We start from the raw sequence: 16103 nt of genomic DNA, 5'->3' as shown, positions 1-16103 counted from the left end.
CAATAACAGGAAAGTTAGGAAGAGGGGACAGTTTGGGGTGGGCAGGGGGGAATGAGTTCAGTTTTGGACATGTTGTGTTTAAGATGGCTAAGACATTCTGTATGAGGTGTCCACTAGGCAGTAATAGAAAAGAGATCAGGAGAGTAGATTTGAGAATTATCCAAGCTAATGAAGTCACCAAACAAAGTAATGGAGGTGGAAGAAGGAAGATTGCCTAGGTGTGACCTGGATGAAGATCCAGCAGACTGAGAAAGAAGTTAGTTGGAGAACTGGGGAAAAAATTATATCCCAAAATCCTGGAGAGAAGAGTGTATTAAAGAGAAAACGGTGATCAGCAATGTAAAGTCAAGAAAAATAAAAACTGAGAAAAGTTCATTGGATTTGGCACTTAAGAGATCTTCAGTAACTTTGGAGAGGGGGGTTTTGGGTGAAGGATGAGGTGGGAAGCCACACAGTAAGAAGTAGAGGTGCTAACTGTAGATGGCCTTTTCAAGAAGTTAAACCACAGAAGAGAGTCAGTATTTGTCACAATAACTAGCAGGGGACATAGAAGTCAAGAGAGGCCTTTGTGAGGATGAAAACGGACATGTAGAGACTGAAGAGAAGTGAGAGAGTAAGGATGATAGAAGGAACAATCTGGTTGAAGTTGTATAAAATTTGTAGTGAACCTGGACAGCAGTTTCATGATTTTTATCCAGCTTTGTCCAACCAGCATGTGTATAGGAGAGAAGACAGGATAGGGTGGGAGTGATCCAAGGCTGAAGCACAGAGAGATCCAAGATATGATAATGGGCAAGGGACCAAAGAAGAGGTCAGTGTGGACTTGACCTGATTCACCAAGAGGTCAAGATGGGAAAGAGAAGACAGAGTAGTTGTTGCAGGGGGTAAAGCCTGAGAAAGAACTGAGGAATTTACTGAATCTTATTTATTCAACATTTTCTAACAAATTTTCTAACAAAATTTGATAGCCTTTTGCTTTCTCCTTTATGACTTGTCTTTTTATTAATGTGTTTTAATACTTGACAGATCCTACCAGTTGAATTTTCTTTTGTTTACACTTAGTTTGATCTGCAATTGAGGTCTTTTTTTCAACCTGTGGAATATTTCTATATTTGCTGGGACCTCCAGAGCTTATTTTCAAGTACTGATAACTTTTGTAAGAAGTCCTAGATTGTCCCATTTTTAAAAACTATTTTTTCTCAGAAGAGGCCTACCAACTTTGAAAGACACTGAATGCTTAATGTAAAGAGTCCAGAGAGACCATAACAATTCTGGAACTCTGTATCTTTTTATTACAAGTAAGATGAGTACTTCTTTTGTTACATTACCAACACTGACTTTTTCATTTGAAAAACCTTCCTCAATTGGCAGTTAGTAAATGTTGAATAATTGTTTTATTAGAAATATTAAATCTGTAGGGTTTTTTATTTTTGTTTTTGCAAATTTTGATTCATTAATGTTTTAGAGGCTTTCATTATTTAAAGGGATCCTAGAATCCTTTTATAAAACAAATACCTTTTGTAAAGCCAAAACTCACCCCTGAGCTAGTACTTTGTAAAGATGGATTTTTATTTCTGGTTTGCTTAAAATGGCATATATTGTAATTGAATTCTAACCAAATCATTTTTAGTCTTAAAATATGGGCTTTAGGTTTGTTTGGTTGGTTGGTTTTTTTAGTTCAGTTTTGTTCCTGTTTTTTTAAAGTCACTTATTTTTGTTGAAAGAGATGCTGTTTTGGGGCTCCTTCCTTCCCCTTACCTCCCAGTGTTCAGGCATGGTGTCTCTGTTAACATGCTCAGGTTTAGGATGACTTTCTCCTGACTCCTGCTGCCTCCTAACTGCGGCCCCTGCCAGCAGGCTTTTTCTAAGCCTTCCAGCTTAGTCTTCCTCAAACCTTCTGTTGTCCATTATGCCAGTTTCCTACTCAGTCTCAGCTGACTTCGGATTACCTACACAAGTCAACTTGCCCCCAACCATTCAGGTGTTCCTGGTGCACCTCCCCCATCTATCCACTCTTTAAAGCTCAACTGAACTTCATCCCTTTTATGAAATCTTTCTCCCCCAGCAAAGCTCCTTGTCCCTTCTCTGAACTCTAATAGCAGTGTGACTGTTTATATGATACCTATTTGCCATGTTGAATAGTTATCTTTTCAGAAATATGTGATCCTGTTTAGACTGTAAACTCCATGACATTTCTCTATCTTTTACTCTTGTATCCCTCAGAGACAAACACATTCCCTTTCACACAGAAGCTGTTCAGTAAATATTCTGTTAACTGATTGACCACAAGAGGTCAATAGAGTGGAGCCATCTTTATAAACCTGTAATAGAGAATAGCCTGAATAAGGTTTTAAAATGATAAGAACTTGTTTTTAAATGACAAGAACTTATGAAAATTGTTCGTATCTTGTAAGCCCTGAGAAGATTTAAATATTCTTTCACTTACATGAATATTCATATTTTTCAGATCTCAGATTTAATGACATATTTGCAAATATAAGCCCTGGAATGGAAAAGGGAGAATAAAACTTACTTAGTGCCTTTCATAAAGAGCAGTAATTATCCCACTGGGAATGAAAAGGGACTATAAAAATTGAGTTTTTTATCTAAGCTTTCTCAGTTATCACTCAGCCCTTTGTTAAAGATTATTCGTAATTCAGTGAGACAGTAAGATGATCACAGAGGGGACTGAGGGGGTAAATTAGCAGGACAAAATCTGAATGAGATCTAGCACTGTTATATCAAGAGCTGTCTGTTCTCTTGAAAAAGCTGTATCCATTGGTTAGAGCTGAAGAGGAGTTCCTAGATTCCTTTCTTGTAATATATGAAATCTCTGGAAGAAGATGTAGGTGTCTTTAGAAATTCCTTGCCAACTGCTAAACTGTTTTATCCTCTGTGGGTAGTGTCTTCAAGCATTCCTTTATTAAATGTAGTTTTAACCCTCTTGTGGAACACCTGAAAAGGAGGGTCAACCCCTTTAGAAAGGGGAAATATGCTGAATTTGCAAAATGTACTGTCCTTGCCTTCTGGGAGTAAAACTGAGTCGCTGGTAGTCCTCCTTACCCTGTTATCTGTGTGGAAGCTTGAGGGAGGGTAGCTGCCATCTTCCATTGGAAAGATACCCAGAAAGGGTGAAGTAAGTCATTGCCCGTAGGATTGGCAGCGATGGGCCCCTAGTCAAACAGGAATGTGTCAGTAGAGGAAATGCCTGTTCTAATCTTCTGTTTTATGGATCTGTTTGACTTTACATGTGGGCTGAAATCTAGGCAGCATCTCTAACAAGAGCTGTATTTTCTGCTGGAAGAGTTATATTTACTGGTTTGAGCACAAGGGAAGTTCCTAGATTACTTTCTTGTAATGTATAAAGTATCTGGAAATAGTTGTGGACCTCTGGAAGATGTGGAAAACAGATTTCATCACAAGATATCAACCAACCCAGAGATATCAACTGTGACTCTGGGAACTCTTGGTACAGTAGAAAGGACACTAGATTTGGAGTCACAGGACCGGAGTTCAAATCCATCACCCTGCTACTTGCTAGCTGTGTGACTGAGCAAGTGACTTCCACTCACTGTACTTTTTCTTATCTCTAAAATGAGGGGGTTGGACTAGATGATTCTTATGATTGGATCTGTAAAGCATTGTACCTTTTAAAACTACACACATACACACACTCACACACACACACGCCTCCCACACTTAGGATACCTGAAATTTTAGAGAGCTCCATTTCTTTAGTTTAAGGATTGTATCGCCACTTACAAGTAAATGTCCTTGAAAGGAATAACTTTATGCTTTTACTAGTTATTTACATTATAGTGTGAATAAGTCTTTGAGCCTTTTCTGAAAGAAAGCAAGAGTCCTGACCACTTCATGGTGATTTAAAGAGGGACCATCACAGAAACAGGCAAGAATGTCTGGAGTGAAATGACTCGAGATAAAAAGTTTTTAAAAAGGCAGCCTTTACGTACTTCACAACTTTCCCTCGGAATAGTAATAGTTACCTTCCCTCATCTCTTCTCCCATTTCCTACATCATCTCTCTCTTCCCCCTAAAGCAATTCTGTACAAGGGAGGTGCTTATAGCCCTCTCTCTTATGGAGTGGTCACTAAGTAAATACTCAATGGTCAGTTGATTTTGTCACATCAGTGGCTTCAGTCACATCTTCAGAGGAGCCTCTCTTGTATTACTATTTCCCCAGTGGAGATGCTGGATAAAGAGAAGCAAAATAAGGAATCAAATGAATGAACGATGAGAAAAGAGAGGAGAAACAAATGCCCTTTAACTGCCTGGGTGATTCCTTCTCTGATTACTCAGAAGCATTATGTGTGCCTTATTAACAAGTAGTCAGTGCCTTCTTCTGAATATGATTCTTGCCCTCAAGGAGTAAATGCTTTAGAATCAGTGATTTCATTCCAGGTACACTCTCCACTATGGCAGATCACTATCCTGATACAACTTTTTTGATAGTCTTCAGTAGTTACTGGGACTGAAAAATTTATCTTCCTGTGGCCAAACTGGTGGTGATGAACCTGTTCACGTTTGTCAGGGCTAATCTTCCTATGGTGAACATCTAGTCCACTCCCAAACCTTTGGGGTGGAATCTGCTAGAACTTACTTTGCTTTGCTGACATAACCTAGTAATCTAGGGTCACTTTCCCTCTTATGATGAGGCACAAGGAAGAGTGCCATACTTTTGGAATTTTTTGCCCCAAATGTTAATAAGGTTCAGCCTTTGGCTTTTTTGTTTTGTTTTGTTTTTTTGAAGCTATAAACTCTGGTCACAGATGACTGTATATAGCCGAGAGCTAGGAGGAATTGGTAATATCTTGGATGGCAGTCAGAGCTCAGATAGAATTTGACATTGGACTGAAATCTATAAAATGAAGTATAGTAGGGAATCAATGTAATATTTCATATTTGGGTTCAAAAAATTACTTTCACATGTCTGAAGTGGGCAAGGAATAGCTAGGCAGCACTTCCTCTGAATCAGATCTAGGGGGTTTAGAAAACTGCAAGTCCGCTATGAGTTATAGCAACTCTCACTAACTTGATCTCAGGGTCCACAAAAAAAGGCACAGCATCTAGTATCAAAGGATAGGTTACTCTCGTCTGGTCAGACTGCCTCTCCCTACTCCAGACTACGTTACTCCTTACTTGAAGGCTTCAGACAAAAGCTGGATGACCACTTTCAGGTACATTGTATAGTAGAAGCAACTAGACTGAACTAGATGGCCTCCAAAATTCTGTGCTTTTTGACTATGTACCTTTATGTCCCCAGTGCCTAACACTTAGAGATTATCCGAATGGAAGTAACCTTAGAGAAATATGAATCAAACCCTGCATTTTTAAAGATAAGCAAATGAGCCTCAATCAGTGAAGTGGGTTATCTAGTAGGTGGGAAGAGAGGGCTTGAACCCAGGTGGTCTAATTCCCAGGGCACTGCTGATTAACAAAGGTTTGGTTTTTTAAAAGTTTTCTGCCATTCATAGAAGTGAGCAAACTCTAGGACATAAAGATTTAAATAGCAATTTTCTAGTAGTAGTGATTTTTTATTAGTGTCATTTGGAGATAAGCATAACAAAAACATGATGAAAACCTAAAGTCAAACTCAGGATTCACTTAAGAAACTTAAAACTTAACCTCTGCCAGAATTTTAAGTACGGGTGCAAAGGGTATTGGATTTGGAGTCAGAGGGCCTACATTTGTGTCCTGACTGCCACTTTGAACCTGTTTGTCTTGAGCAGCTCCCCAGCCAGGCTGCTTATCACTGCACAATGACAGTTGTCTGGGAAAAGCTCTTCTCTGAACTTTTTGGTTGCCTGAATAACTTAGTCACTAGGTGTTTGTTTATCAGACAATTTGATTTCCCCCTACTGAAGCAATTAACTTTAGGAATTAAAAATTGAAACAATCTTAGAGAATGTGAAATCAAATTTAATCCCACAGTCTTAGAGTTTTAGAATTGAAAAGATATATAGAGAGCCCTTAATCCAACTGAGGTTAAGTAAATTCTCTGGTGCCACAGAATTAATTAGTATGATGAGAGCCAGGATGAGATCCCAAGTTCCCTGATTTCCTGACCAATGATTTTCTACCTTGTGAATCTTTGCATCTTTCTGTACATTTTTCTCTTTTTCCATCTAATATTAACATTCTTTTTAAAATAAAAGCTTTTTAAGGTTATAAATTATAGCCCTATTCTGTAGCACCACAATTTTAAAGGTATAATCTTTTTTATGAATCACATGTTTTAGTAGGTGGGGGCAAGGGAACTGGACTCTTTATGCTGGAATACTTAAAACCATGCTGCCTCTACCTTTACAATAGCTTCCTTTGAAATAATTTGCTCAGTTCTTATACATAAAAGGAAAAGTCAGCTCTTAAAAAAAAAAGAAAAAATCCTAAGTGATGGGGGGAGGAGTAACATTTGTAAATACGCCAAATTGGCTTCTAAACTTTATGTAGTTCTGCATACAGTTTTTGTTTCTGATAAATTATGAGATTAAATGGTTTTTAAATGCCAGCTAGAGATCGTATCATGATGTTTTGACTACTAAACAAACTGATTTAGTAAGTAAATGGATGAGTGATTAGGCCTTGAGATTCTGATCCTTTAGCCAAATTGTTCAGCAACTTAAAGTAGTTTACCTCATCGCCTCATCTTCATTTCTCTAAAACTCATAGGTGGAAGAAACCTCAAGAGATTATCCAGACTATTCCCATTTTCAAATTATATTTTTCAACATTTATACATGCAACCTGACTTTATCTGCAGAACGTCATGAGGGTAGAAATGTGATGTTGTATAGTTTCCATCTGTGAACACCTTCATAAAAACAGGGGAAAGATTATTTAAAAACAGCCCATAAAATTAGGGAAGTGGGGAAAGGAATTGTAAGGATTCCTTCTTCAAGTTGAGGGTTTATAAATATTATTTGCATTTTAAAAATAGAAATACTTATCAACAGAGATCAGCAAGATTTTCAGCTGTTTTAAATATATTCAGCACCTCCATGATTGGACATTTGTTTTGAATATATAGTAATAGGCACAGTTTAGTAATTGCTAAGCAAAAAAAAAAACAAAAAACAAAAAAAACCTTTGCCTTATAATATTTTTATCCCAGAATCTTAATATGGGATCAAATACATGCAAAGAAACAAAAATTAAATCTCTGTAAGAATTGTTTCCTTCTCCCCCAAAACCAGCATTTTCTAGATTTTTGAAATATGTTTCAAAAAGCATTTAATTTGTATTAAAGACAAATCATCAGTATTAGAAATTTTCATATTAAAAACATCATTATCTTAGTGTCTAAGAAAAAGTTTTGTTGGTATTGGGATTTTATAGCTTGAGGATTGCATCAGATTTGACTTAATGTGGCCTGAAAGCTCCAGATGCTTTTTAAAAATGATTTGAGAAATTTTAACCAGGAAATCAATAAGCATTTGTTAAATACATGTTTTTGGACAGGCACTGGACATAAAGTGAAGCAGTTCCTGTGTTCAGCCTTCCCTTCTCTAGGGGAGACAGCGTGTCCACATGTAGCCACCATGAGATGGTGCTGCTTGAGTTGAGTCTCAAGAGGAGAAAGGAACAGGGAATGCAGGCTGACATGGGAGAGGGCCAGAGCCGGGTAGGCTGGGTGGTCATGGAGAGGGGCTGATGGTGTGCTAAGGCCAGAAGGAATTCCAGAGGTAACTGGGAGGCCCCGAAATGATCAGGGAGGAGGGCCTGCACATTAGGAAGATGGCTTGGTGGGGACGCGCTCCGGTTGGAATCAAGGTGACCAGGCGTTTGGGAGGTGGGGTGATGCAGCGTTGGGGAGATGGGAAATGCTGATGGAACATCCTGTTGTGCATGGTCAGTAGACAGTTGAGGATGCTTGACGAGCTCAGGAGTGAGACGGAGGCCGGACGTTTGGTCATCAGCATGGGGAGAAGGAGAGCCTGGGAGCTAATGAGAGGCTCGGGGCAGCCTTGGGGTGTACACGCACCTTTGGGGCGGGGGAAAAGATGCATTTTGATCCAGCAAAAGAGACGGAGTGGTTGCACAGGTGAGAAGAGAAAGGAGAGGGGGAGAGGGAGAGAGGGAGAGAGAGGGAGGGAGGGAGGGAGAGAGAGAGGGAGAGTCTTTGGTTGGAGGTGGTCAACAGTGACTAACGCTGCAGAGAGGCCAAGGAGATTGAGGATTGAGGAAAGGTCATCAGGTTTGTCAAGAGATCAACAGAAATTGGTCATTTAATATGGGATCCTTCTAGCTTGGTTGTCCTGTTAACTTGTGGACACCTCAGTTTCCTCATCTGTGAAATAAAGAAAGTGTAGTAGACGACCTCCCTAAGGCCCTTGGCAGGTGTCTCCATGAGCCTGTGACGGGAGTACATTAAACGTCTGTTGTACCCAGGTATCTCTGATCTCAAAGACACGCCGTAGCATAGTCAAGGTGCGATTCCGCTGCTAAGCCCTTTGAACCCTGCCATCCTTCGTGGCCCATGCTGCTGGCAGGTTCTGGTTCCGCCGCGGATGGTACTACCTAGAGTGGTGACCTCCTGTTCCCCAGCTCCCAGATGCCAAACAGGGAGGGCACTCGGAGGTGGTTCTTGGTCTTCCCACGGACTGAACGGACTTCAGCAGGCCTCGGGCTCCCGAGCGTTGGGGCGGTCTCCGCAGTCCGCGGGGGGCGGGGAGGCCTCACCGTGCGGCGGGCCCGTGGAGTCCTGCCCCGGCAGGGGGCAGTGTTGTCAAGTTAAACCCGTCCTTCTGAACGTCTTGCATTTCGGATGAGTTGGGAACCCTTTTCTATTTCCAAACTAACTTTACACTTCACTATGAACCAAATTGTTTCCTCGTGGGGTGCGCGTTGGCAGACGTTTTAAATGGATAAGGCAGCTTAGGCTCGGCCCGCCTCGTCTTTGACCATCCTACGGCCAACCCTGTAGCTCCTGGCTGGGGGGAGACCCTGCTTCAGACTCCCTGCCCTTCCTCCGTCTAGGGTAGGCGTGGGGCCGGGGGGAGGCGGGGAGGGGCTGGGGATTCCGGTCTTGGCGAGCCCCTCCCCCCGCCCCAGGGCCGCGCCCCTGCCTCGCTTGCCCCCTGGCCTTTGTGTCCGGCTGCCCACTACCCCCCTCCTCAGGAGCTCCGCCGGAAGGCGTAGGGATTTGGGATTTTGCAGGTAATGGGGAAAAAGTGTTTGGAAGGGGAGTGCTGCCCAGGGCCCGAGGGGGCTTTTTGTGGAGACTTTACAACGCCGGCCCCCCAGGGTCCAGCCGAGGGGCCGCTTCTCCGAGCGGGCGCCCCCGAACGGAACGCCGGCCGCCGCGCTGAGCATGCTCAGTGGGCGCTCGCAGGCGGGGGGAGGGGCGGGGGCACAGAGGCGGCCTGGGCGGACGGGCCCGCGGCGCTGGACGGGCTAGCCTGCGCGGCCTTCAACGTAAGCACATGGGCGCCCCCGATCCCGCCGTTCAACGTCCATACTCATCTCTTTGGGGCTGAACTCGGCAGTCTCTTAGAGATTCGGAGGACAATTAGGGTATCGGGCTATTCCCCCCACCCCCCCAAACCCCCGTCGCGGGATCCAGAGGCGGACCCATCCCTAAGGAACTGCCGAGGAGTGGGGGTGGGGCGGCCGAGGCCGGAGCGGGAGGAGGGAGGGAGAGCTGGAGGAGGGCGGTTCCCCGCGCTCTCCCAGCCAATGGTCGTTGCGGTTCTCGGCATATATTATGCACGAGGCTGGGCAGGCAGGTCTTCAGTGGAGAGAGGGAGCCGAGCGCAGCTGCAGCTCTGCCGGAGTCGTGGGTGCATCGGCAGCTCTCTCCAGCACCGCGGCGCCTCGCAGCCCAGGGTCTTTAAGAGCAGACTTGCCGCCGTCTTTTCTGCGGAAAGCCAGAAGATTTCGCACCGCTTGAGCGCGGAGCCTGGCGCGGCGTTGTTTTCCGTGGGGGTTTTTTGGCTGCAATTGCATGAAAGCCCAATGGTGTAGACCAGTGGCAATGGATCTAGGAGTTTATCAGCTGAGACATTTCTCGATCTCTTTCTTGTCGTCTTTGCTGGGCACTGAAAACGCCTCCGTGAGACTTGACAGCAGGTAAATGTTGGCCGCGCTGGGCCCCTAGAGTTGGCAGGTGAACGTTCTCGGGCCGAGCCCTTTGTCCGTCGCTCCGGAGGATGCCGAGGGCTGCGGTGACGGGGTCTGGGCTGCTCGCTGAGCCCCTTTGGACGGCCTGGACTTCGGGGAAATGCTTCCCCGCATTATGTAACTGAGCTCTTGGTGGTGTACTGAAAGGGAAGTGTTGGGAAGAGGTGGTGGTTACGGTGCACTGTATGGAAGAGCCTTGGCCAGGGAGCCGAGGTCGTGGAGTGGCGAGGTTCTGGTGTGTATTTGAAAATCAAGCAGTTACTGATGGCTTTTTTTCCTCTCTCTCTAGCTCTTCTGGCGCAAGTGTGGTCGCTATTGACAACAAAATCGAACAAGCTATGGTATGTAATGTACTGATTATTTTAAGTGCCGTCTAAAATGGTTTTTAAATAGGGGAAACTCCACTAGAAACAGATCTTGGGGCTTGAATCAGTGCATCCGTTTTTTCCCGGTGGTGTGGCAAACGATTAAAAACGCAAAGAATAGATCCAGGTTTTGCCCGCCTAGCCCCACATGCCCGCGGGTGGATGGAGATGGAGCCCTGGGCTCCTTACGTAACGGGGGGTTTTAATACGCCCCGGCCGGGCGCGCGTTCCCCAGACGGCCGGGCTGGAGCGGGGCCCCTTTCTCGGCCCCCTGCTGTGGGGTCTGCGGGGGGCCTGGTGAAGCGCGGCGCCCCTAGAAAGTGCCCCCCGCTCCATACGCGGGCGTCGGAGAAAAGTTTGCTTTTCCAAGCCTGTGCCTGATTTTCTCCCATTTTTTTATTTCCGCCTTGGCTGTTCTTTGTTATTGGAGCAGCGCCTGTAGCTCTTCTCACGGGATTCTCTGCCCACTGTTGCTAGGCAAACTCGGAACCTTTAATTCGGAGCTATAAATATCTCGGGCTCCCATTGGCTCCGAAGTCTGCCCAGGTTTCTGTGACGTCAGGCCTGGTCACGAAACGGGAGGGGGCGGGGAGAAATGCGGCAACACGCTCTGTTGGAACTGGCTGCAGCCGGCGCTGCTCGGAGGAGGAGGAGGAGGAGGAGGCGGTGGCGGCTCTAAGCCCGGCTGCCGCCGCCCGGCCTGGGGGCGGGGCGGGCGAGCGCTGGGACCCCGGGCCGGACCCCCTCCCTCCCCCCGCCCTCGGGCCGCCTGCATGCCGGGTAATGCCGGGCCTCGGCCCACCGGGCCCAAGTAGGTCACCCGTGGGGGACGGCCCGGCCCGGCCTGACCGTGAGACTGTTCTTTGTTCCAGGATCTGGTGAAAAGCCATTTGATGTACGCGGTCCGAGAGGAAGTGGAGGTCCTCAAAGAGCAGATCAAAGAGCTGATAGAGAAGAACTCGCAGCTGGAGCAGGAGAACAACCTGCTGAAGACCCTGGCCAGCCCCGAGCAGCTCGCCCAGTTCCAGGCCCAGCTGCAGACCGGCTCGCCGCCGGCCACCTCGCAGCCCCAGGGCACGACGCAGCCCCCGGCCCAGCCCGCGTCCCAGGGCTCCGGCCCCTCGGCGTAGCCCGCCATGGCCCCCCGCGAGCCCGAGCCCCAGACGAACTCGCAGGCGCCTGCCCGGTCAGCATTTCATCGCGCACCGCGCGCGAGACACGGACGGGAGACGGACCGAGACGCCGCTCTCCTCTCTTTCCAGTATTAAACACTCGTGCGCTCTTGGCTTGAAGACACTTGTTAGGTTGTGAAGGGCGTGCCAGCCCCCGGGCCCCTCCCCGCCGCTCTAGCCCAAGGACTGACGCTGGGCACCCCGCGAGCCCCGGAGGGGAGAAGGCAGGACTGGTGCGCAGGGCGCCTCGAGGACGGGGCCGTGGGTAGCTGGCCGCTGTCACCCAGAATCGCCACGTCCCGCAGGGCCCGTGCTGCCTGCTGAAGAAGCGTGGATGGCACTGAGCTGTCAGCAGAGACGGCGACAGGTAGCTGGGACCGAGGTTCATTTACCATGAAGGTTGTTCTCCCTAATGTATATTGTGTACGTAGTGTAAGTATTTTGTAAAAATAGAAGACTGTAACTACACTTAGGCTGTACAGATTGAAATTTAGTTGTTTCATCGGCTGATCTGAAGTTTGGGTAGTCTTTTTTTATATGTTATATATATTAAATGCTACATGAAGAAAAATGCACCTAAGCACATGTTCGGAATTTAGAAGATTTATGCTGTTTGTGTCATTTCTGAAATTCCCTGGGCTGCTTGATGAATATTGACGTAAGCCCCTGTTCACAAAAGTTGTTGGTTAAGACAGAGTAAAATGCTCCCCAATAGGACTGATTGTAGCTAAGGAAATGAATCTGCCAGCCTGGGTTTTTTGCATATTACTTGTATAGTAGTTCTGTGCATATGTTTTGTGCATGTTCTCTAAACAGTTGTAACCGGTCCCTGTATTTAACTGTGGCGCTTGTCGACTTTCAATAAAGCATATACAGTGTTGATAAACAAAATGTTTGCATGTTGAAGGTTTTCACAGTGACGGGAGCCTCCACGGTTTAAATACTGAAGTGTGAAGGTCAGCATGTGAGAACAAAAAGATCCCCCCATATTTTGCTAGGTGAGACGGAGGGGGAGGGCAGAGCTGTTGGAGAAAGTTGGCAAGGTGGTGGTCCCTGTCTCAACCCTCTGCTGTGGTGGGAACAGAAGAACTTAAGCCTCAAAAAAAGAACTGAGTGGCAGCTTATCTAAGCGAATCAGGCTGCGGAGACCTGCCTTCCCACGTGCAAGCCGAGGGGAGGTGGGAGGGCACCTGGAGCACGGCTGGGTAAGCAGCCTTGGGCAGAGGCAGTCGCCCGGCAACCAGCCCCGCCCCTTCACGTGGATCGGGCATCCCGAGCCCTAGGGCGCCCCAGCCGGGCCTGAGCGGACCTCCCAACGCCCTGGCTCCCTTGTCCGCCGGCTATCATGCCTCCGCACTTACCAGATAGCCCAACGAAGGAGGGTAAATCACCTAGCTTTTGCAAAATGCATCTAAATGGATGAGTTTTTTTGTTGTGGTCATGTTTTAAGGGAAGTAGGAAATGCTTTTATTTTAAAAATTAATGTACAGCATTTGTTTAAAAATATGCCCTTTTTTAAGCTTTTGGTAGACACCCACCACAACAGAACTGCAATTGATTGGCAGAGACTTTCAAGAACATCGTCCTTCTCTGTGCCTGAAATGCTGGAAAAAGTACCTTATGTCATGTATAGTAGAACTCTTTAGACCTTTGTATTGTTACAAACTTAAAATCAACTTTACATGTAGTACGTGAATTGAGCGTGGGAAATGAGACTTTTAAATACTTATTGAAATTAACATTCACGTAATTGGCAAATCTCCCCCAGCACCTAGCCCAGAGCACACACTGCAAGTTAGCTAGCTATAGGGCCCAACCAAATACTTGTTCGGAGCAGGTCCATAGAAATTCAACTGAGAGAATAACAGTTTATTTTGCCCCTAAAAGTACATTTTATGTTGAAGTTTACAATCGCTAAGTTATGAGCTTATAAAATTATTCACAAAAATTGTGCAGAAAAAGCTCAGCTAAAATAAGTGGCATTTAAAAGTCATCCAACCCCACCAATGCTTAAAACCAAAGCAAAGACTGACTTGCCAGTTTTAAATGTTCTGCTAGTTCTGACAGTTAACGCTGTGTTGTTTCTAAGATCATAGTTTCTAAAGGCTTTATTATGTGCAGTCCTTTAGTAGGGCTTCAGGTCTGAAGTTTGTTTTAGGTAGTTTATAATTGATTATCACACTTGGAAAGGAGAATGGAATAAGCTGTATTAGCACTGGGTGTCTGACATCATCATTAGTGGCAGTACATGCCCTAATGCTTGTGATCAAAGGAAAAACATACAAGGAATTTTAATTTAAATGTTTACCATGAAAGCCCGCGCATATTGTATGTTTTAATAATCATTGTTTATTATTTAGTGATTTGAATCTTGAATTTTTTTCAAGGAGATTTCCCTTTTTAATGGGAATGTTTTTTCCTTCAGACATTTCCCCAGCATGGTAAGCAGGGAAAATATGCAGTGCCCTAACCAATTATGAATTTAATTTCTAAATGAATCAGATTTAAAAGAGCTGTTTATTCCATAGTGGACCCTACTTTTTCAATTGCTTTATTTTGCTTACTGTTTTTGAAGGAAATCACTTAGGTCAGAAGGTCAAGTTAAAAATCTACATCAGACTCCTTTGTGCCCTTGGGCAGTGGCCACACAAATTGTATATTAATTAGAGTAGGGCAGGACAGTATGTACCTCCTCCAGGGGAACCAAAGAAATACAGAGAATCTCACTCACCATCAGCCATGGGGATTATTTCAAATTAAGCTTTTTATGTTTTGTTCTCCCCCTGCCATATAAATATCGACTTGCGTATGTGTAAAAGCAGGGGAATTGGGCTAGATGATCTCTAAGGTTCCTTACAGCTGTAATGGGGTAGAATTCTATGATCTCTGGGCTTGCTTGGTTTCTCTTGAGCTTAGCTTTATGTTATATTTCACCTTGGACTAGGAATGATGTGGATAAAATGCATAGCAATCTATTGCTCATAGATCTAAAGTGAAAGGTATAGTTTGAGATGGCTTCAGGAAGTTTTTTTTTTTTATTTTAAATTAGGAATAAGGCCAAGACTGAACTTTTCTCAAAGCAGGTTAGTATTTGGTACTACAAAGGATTGTTTTTATTTTATAATGAATGGTTCAGTACACAGAAAGGGAAAGATGTCTCAGAATGAGGACAATAGTAGGTGAGGCAGGGCCTTTCTGCTTTAATAGAGAAGTAAAAACCTAGGAGGCAACCATTTCAATTGAGTCTGAAGGGTAATGGGTACCATGTCAGGTACAGGTTTGACCAGTTATTTCAGTGCTGAGAAAAAGCAGCAAAATTTTTAACAGGGAAGATTGGAAATCAGTGAAAGGATCTTCCTTTAAATCTCATTTTACCTTGGACCTCTTCTTATATGTATTTTTTGGAGGATGAGGTGATAAGGAGAAGCAAGAACTTCTAGACTTGTGATTGTGTCATTAGGGGAACTGGCCAATATGGACACTCCCTTTCCAGCTGTTAGGGCAGTGATGACTTGTCTGTAACTTCCTGGAGCTCCAAGAGGTTAAGAAATCTGTCCGTGGTCACACAAAATGATGTATGTCAGAGGGAAGACTAGAACTCACTCCTTCCTACTAATGCTCCCCCTCTAGAATGAAAATTAGAATAACTACGTTGTTATTTATGCCCAACTTACCTCTCCCAAGGGGTTATAGTTTACTTAAGTGAAAGGACTCTCAGGATGTCCCTAATAAGTGTTTATTGAACGAATGCCTGTCTGTTACAGAACAGTTTAAATCTGTTTTCAGAATCTTCTGTTTTCTTTTCTGGAGCCAGACCTTCACCCTAAATGGTGACCAGTCCTTCTATAGACTACTGGAATGGGGGAAAAGAGTTCACTGGTGAAAGTAAAATCAAATAGAAGTCACAAAAACTGATCTGTACTGAAGCTTACATCCATAATCCTTCACTTTATACATAGGGAAACCAAGGCATGGAGAGGCAAAGTGCCCAAAGCAACCCAGTAACAGATTTAAACCCAGATTGCTTTACTCTGTAACTTCCATTATGGAAAATGAAATCAAAGTAATTCTGAGAGCTGATATATGAGTAAAAGAAAAGTCTGAAGACCAAGTCCCATGCATCAACATGTTGAATGGGCCCACTGTGTGCACAGAACTGTCATCAGACCAATGGGAGGAAACTCAGGAGGTGGAAATAACTAAAGACATGAGCACATCGTCATGAACTTTAAGAGGATGAATGTCTTGGTGCTAAGGCACTGTGAGTAGGATCAGGTAGGTATACGTTTATACCTACATAGGTATATAATATAAATGTAAAATTGTATACATAAGCATATGAAATAAAAATATATAAAATGGAAATAAAATAAATATATGAGTCTATAATATAAATATAGGTAGTCATAATAGTTGATATAAACCACCC

At 44.6% G+C, this 16103-nt stretch overlaps 1 protein-coding gene across 5 annotated transcripts in view; it reads left to right on the top strand.

Moving 5' to 3' along the window:
* The window catches only part of TSC22D1 (TSC22 domain family member 1), a 157725-nt gene extending 145160 nt beyond the window's left edge, over nucleotides 1–12565 (top strand). The window contains exons 1-3 of one of the 5 annotated variants that reach the window (XM_072617178.1): nucleotides 8867–8995; nucleotides 10427–10478; nucleotides 11375–12565. In XM_072617178.1, the coding sequence (XP_072473279.1) occupies nucleotides 10476–10478; nucleotides 11375–11632 (261 nt within the window). In that variant the 5' untranslated portion in view covers nucleotides 8867–8995; nucleotides 10427–10475 and the 3' untranslated portion in view covers nucleotides 11633–12565. Of the gene's footprint in view, nucleotides 1–8866; nucleotides 8996–9077; nucleotides 10087–10426; nucleotides 10479–11374 lie in introns of those variants that run through there. The other 4 variants (XM_072617179.1, XM_072617177.1, XM_072617176.1 and 1 more) reach the window with 4 other exon arrangements.
* The last annotated feature ends 3538 nt before the right edge of the window (nucleotides 12566–16103 follow it).

This window comes from Notamacropus eugenii, chromosome 6 (assembly GCF_028372415.1).
Source record: "Notamacropus eugenii isolate mMacEug1 chromosome 6, mMacEug1.pri_v2, whole genome shotgun sequence".
Taxonomy (NCBI): Eukaryota; Metazoa; Chordata; class Mammalia; order Diprotodontia; family Macropodidae; genus Notamacropus; species Notamacropus eugenii.
The sequence above is the reverse complement of the archived record's forward strand: the minus strand, read 5'-3'. Positions and strand labels throughout refer to the sequence as shown.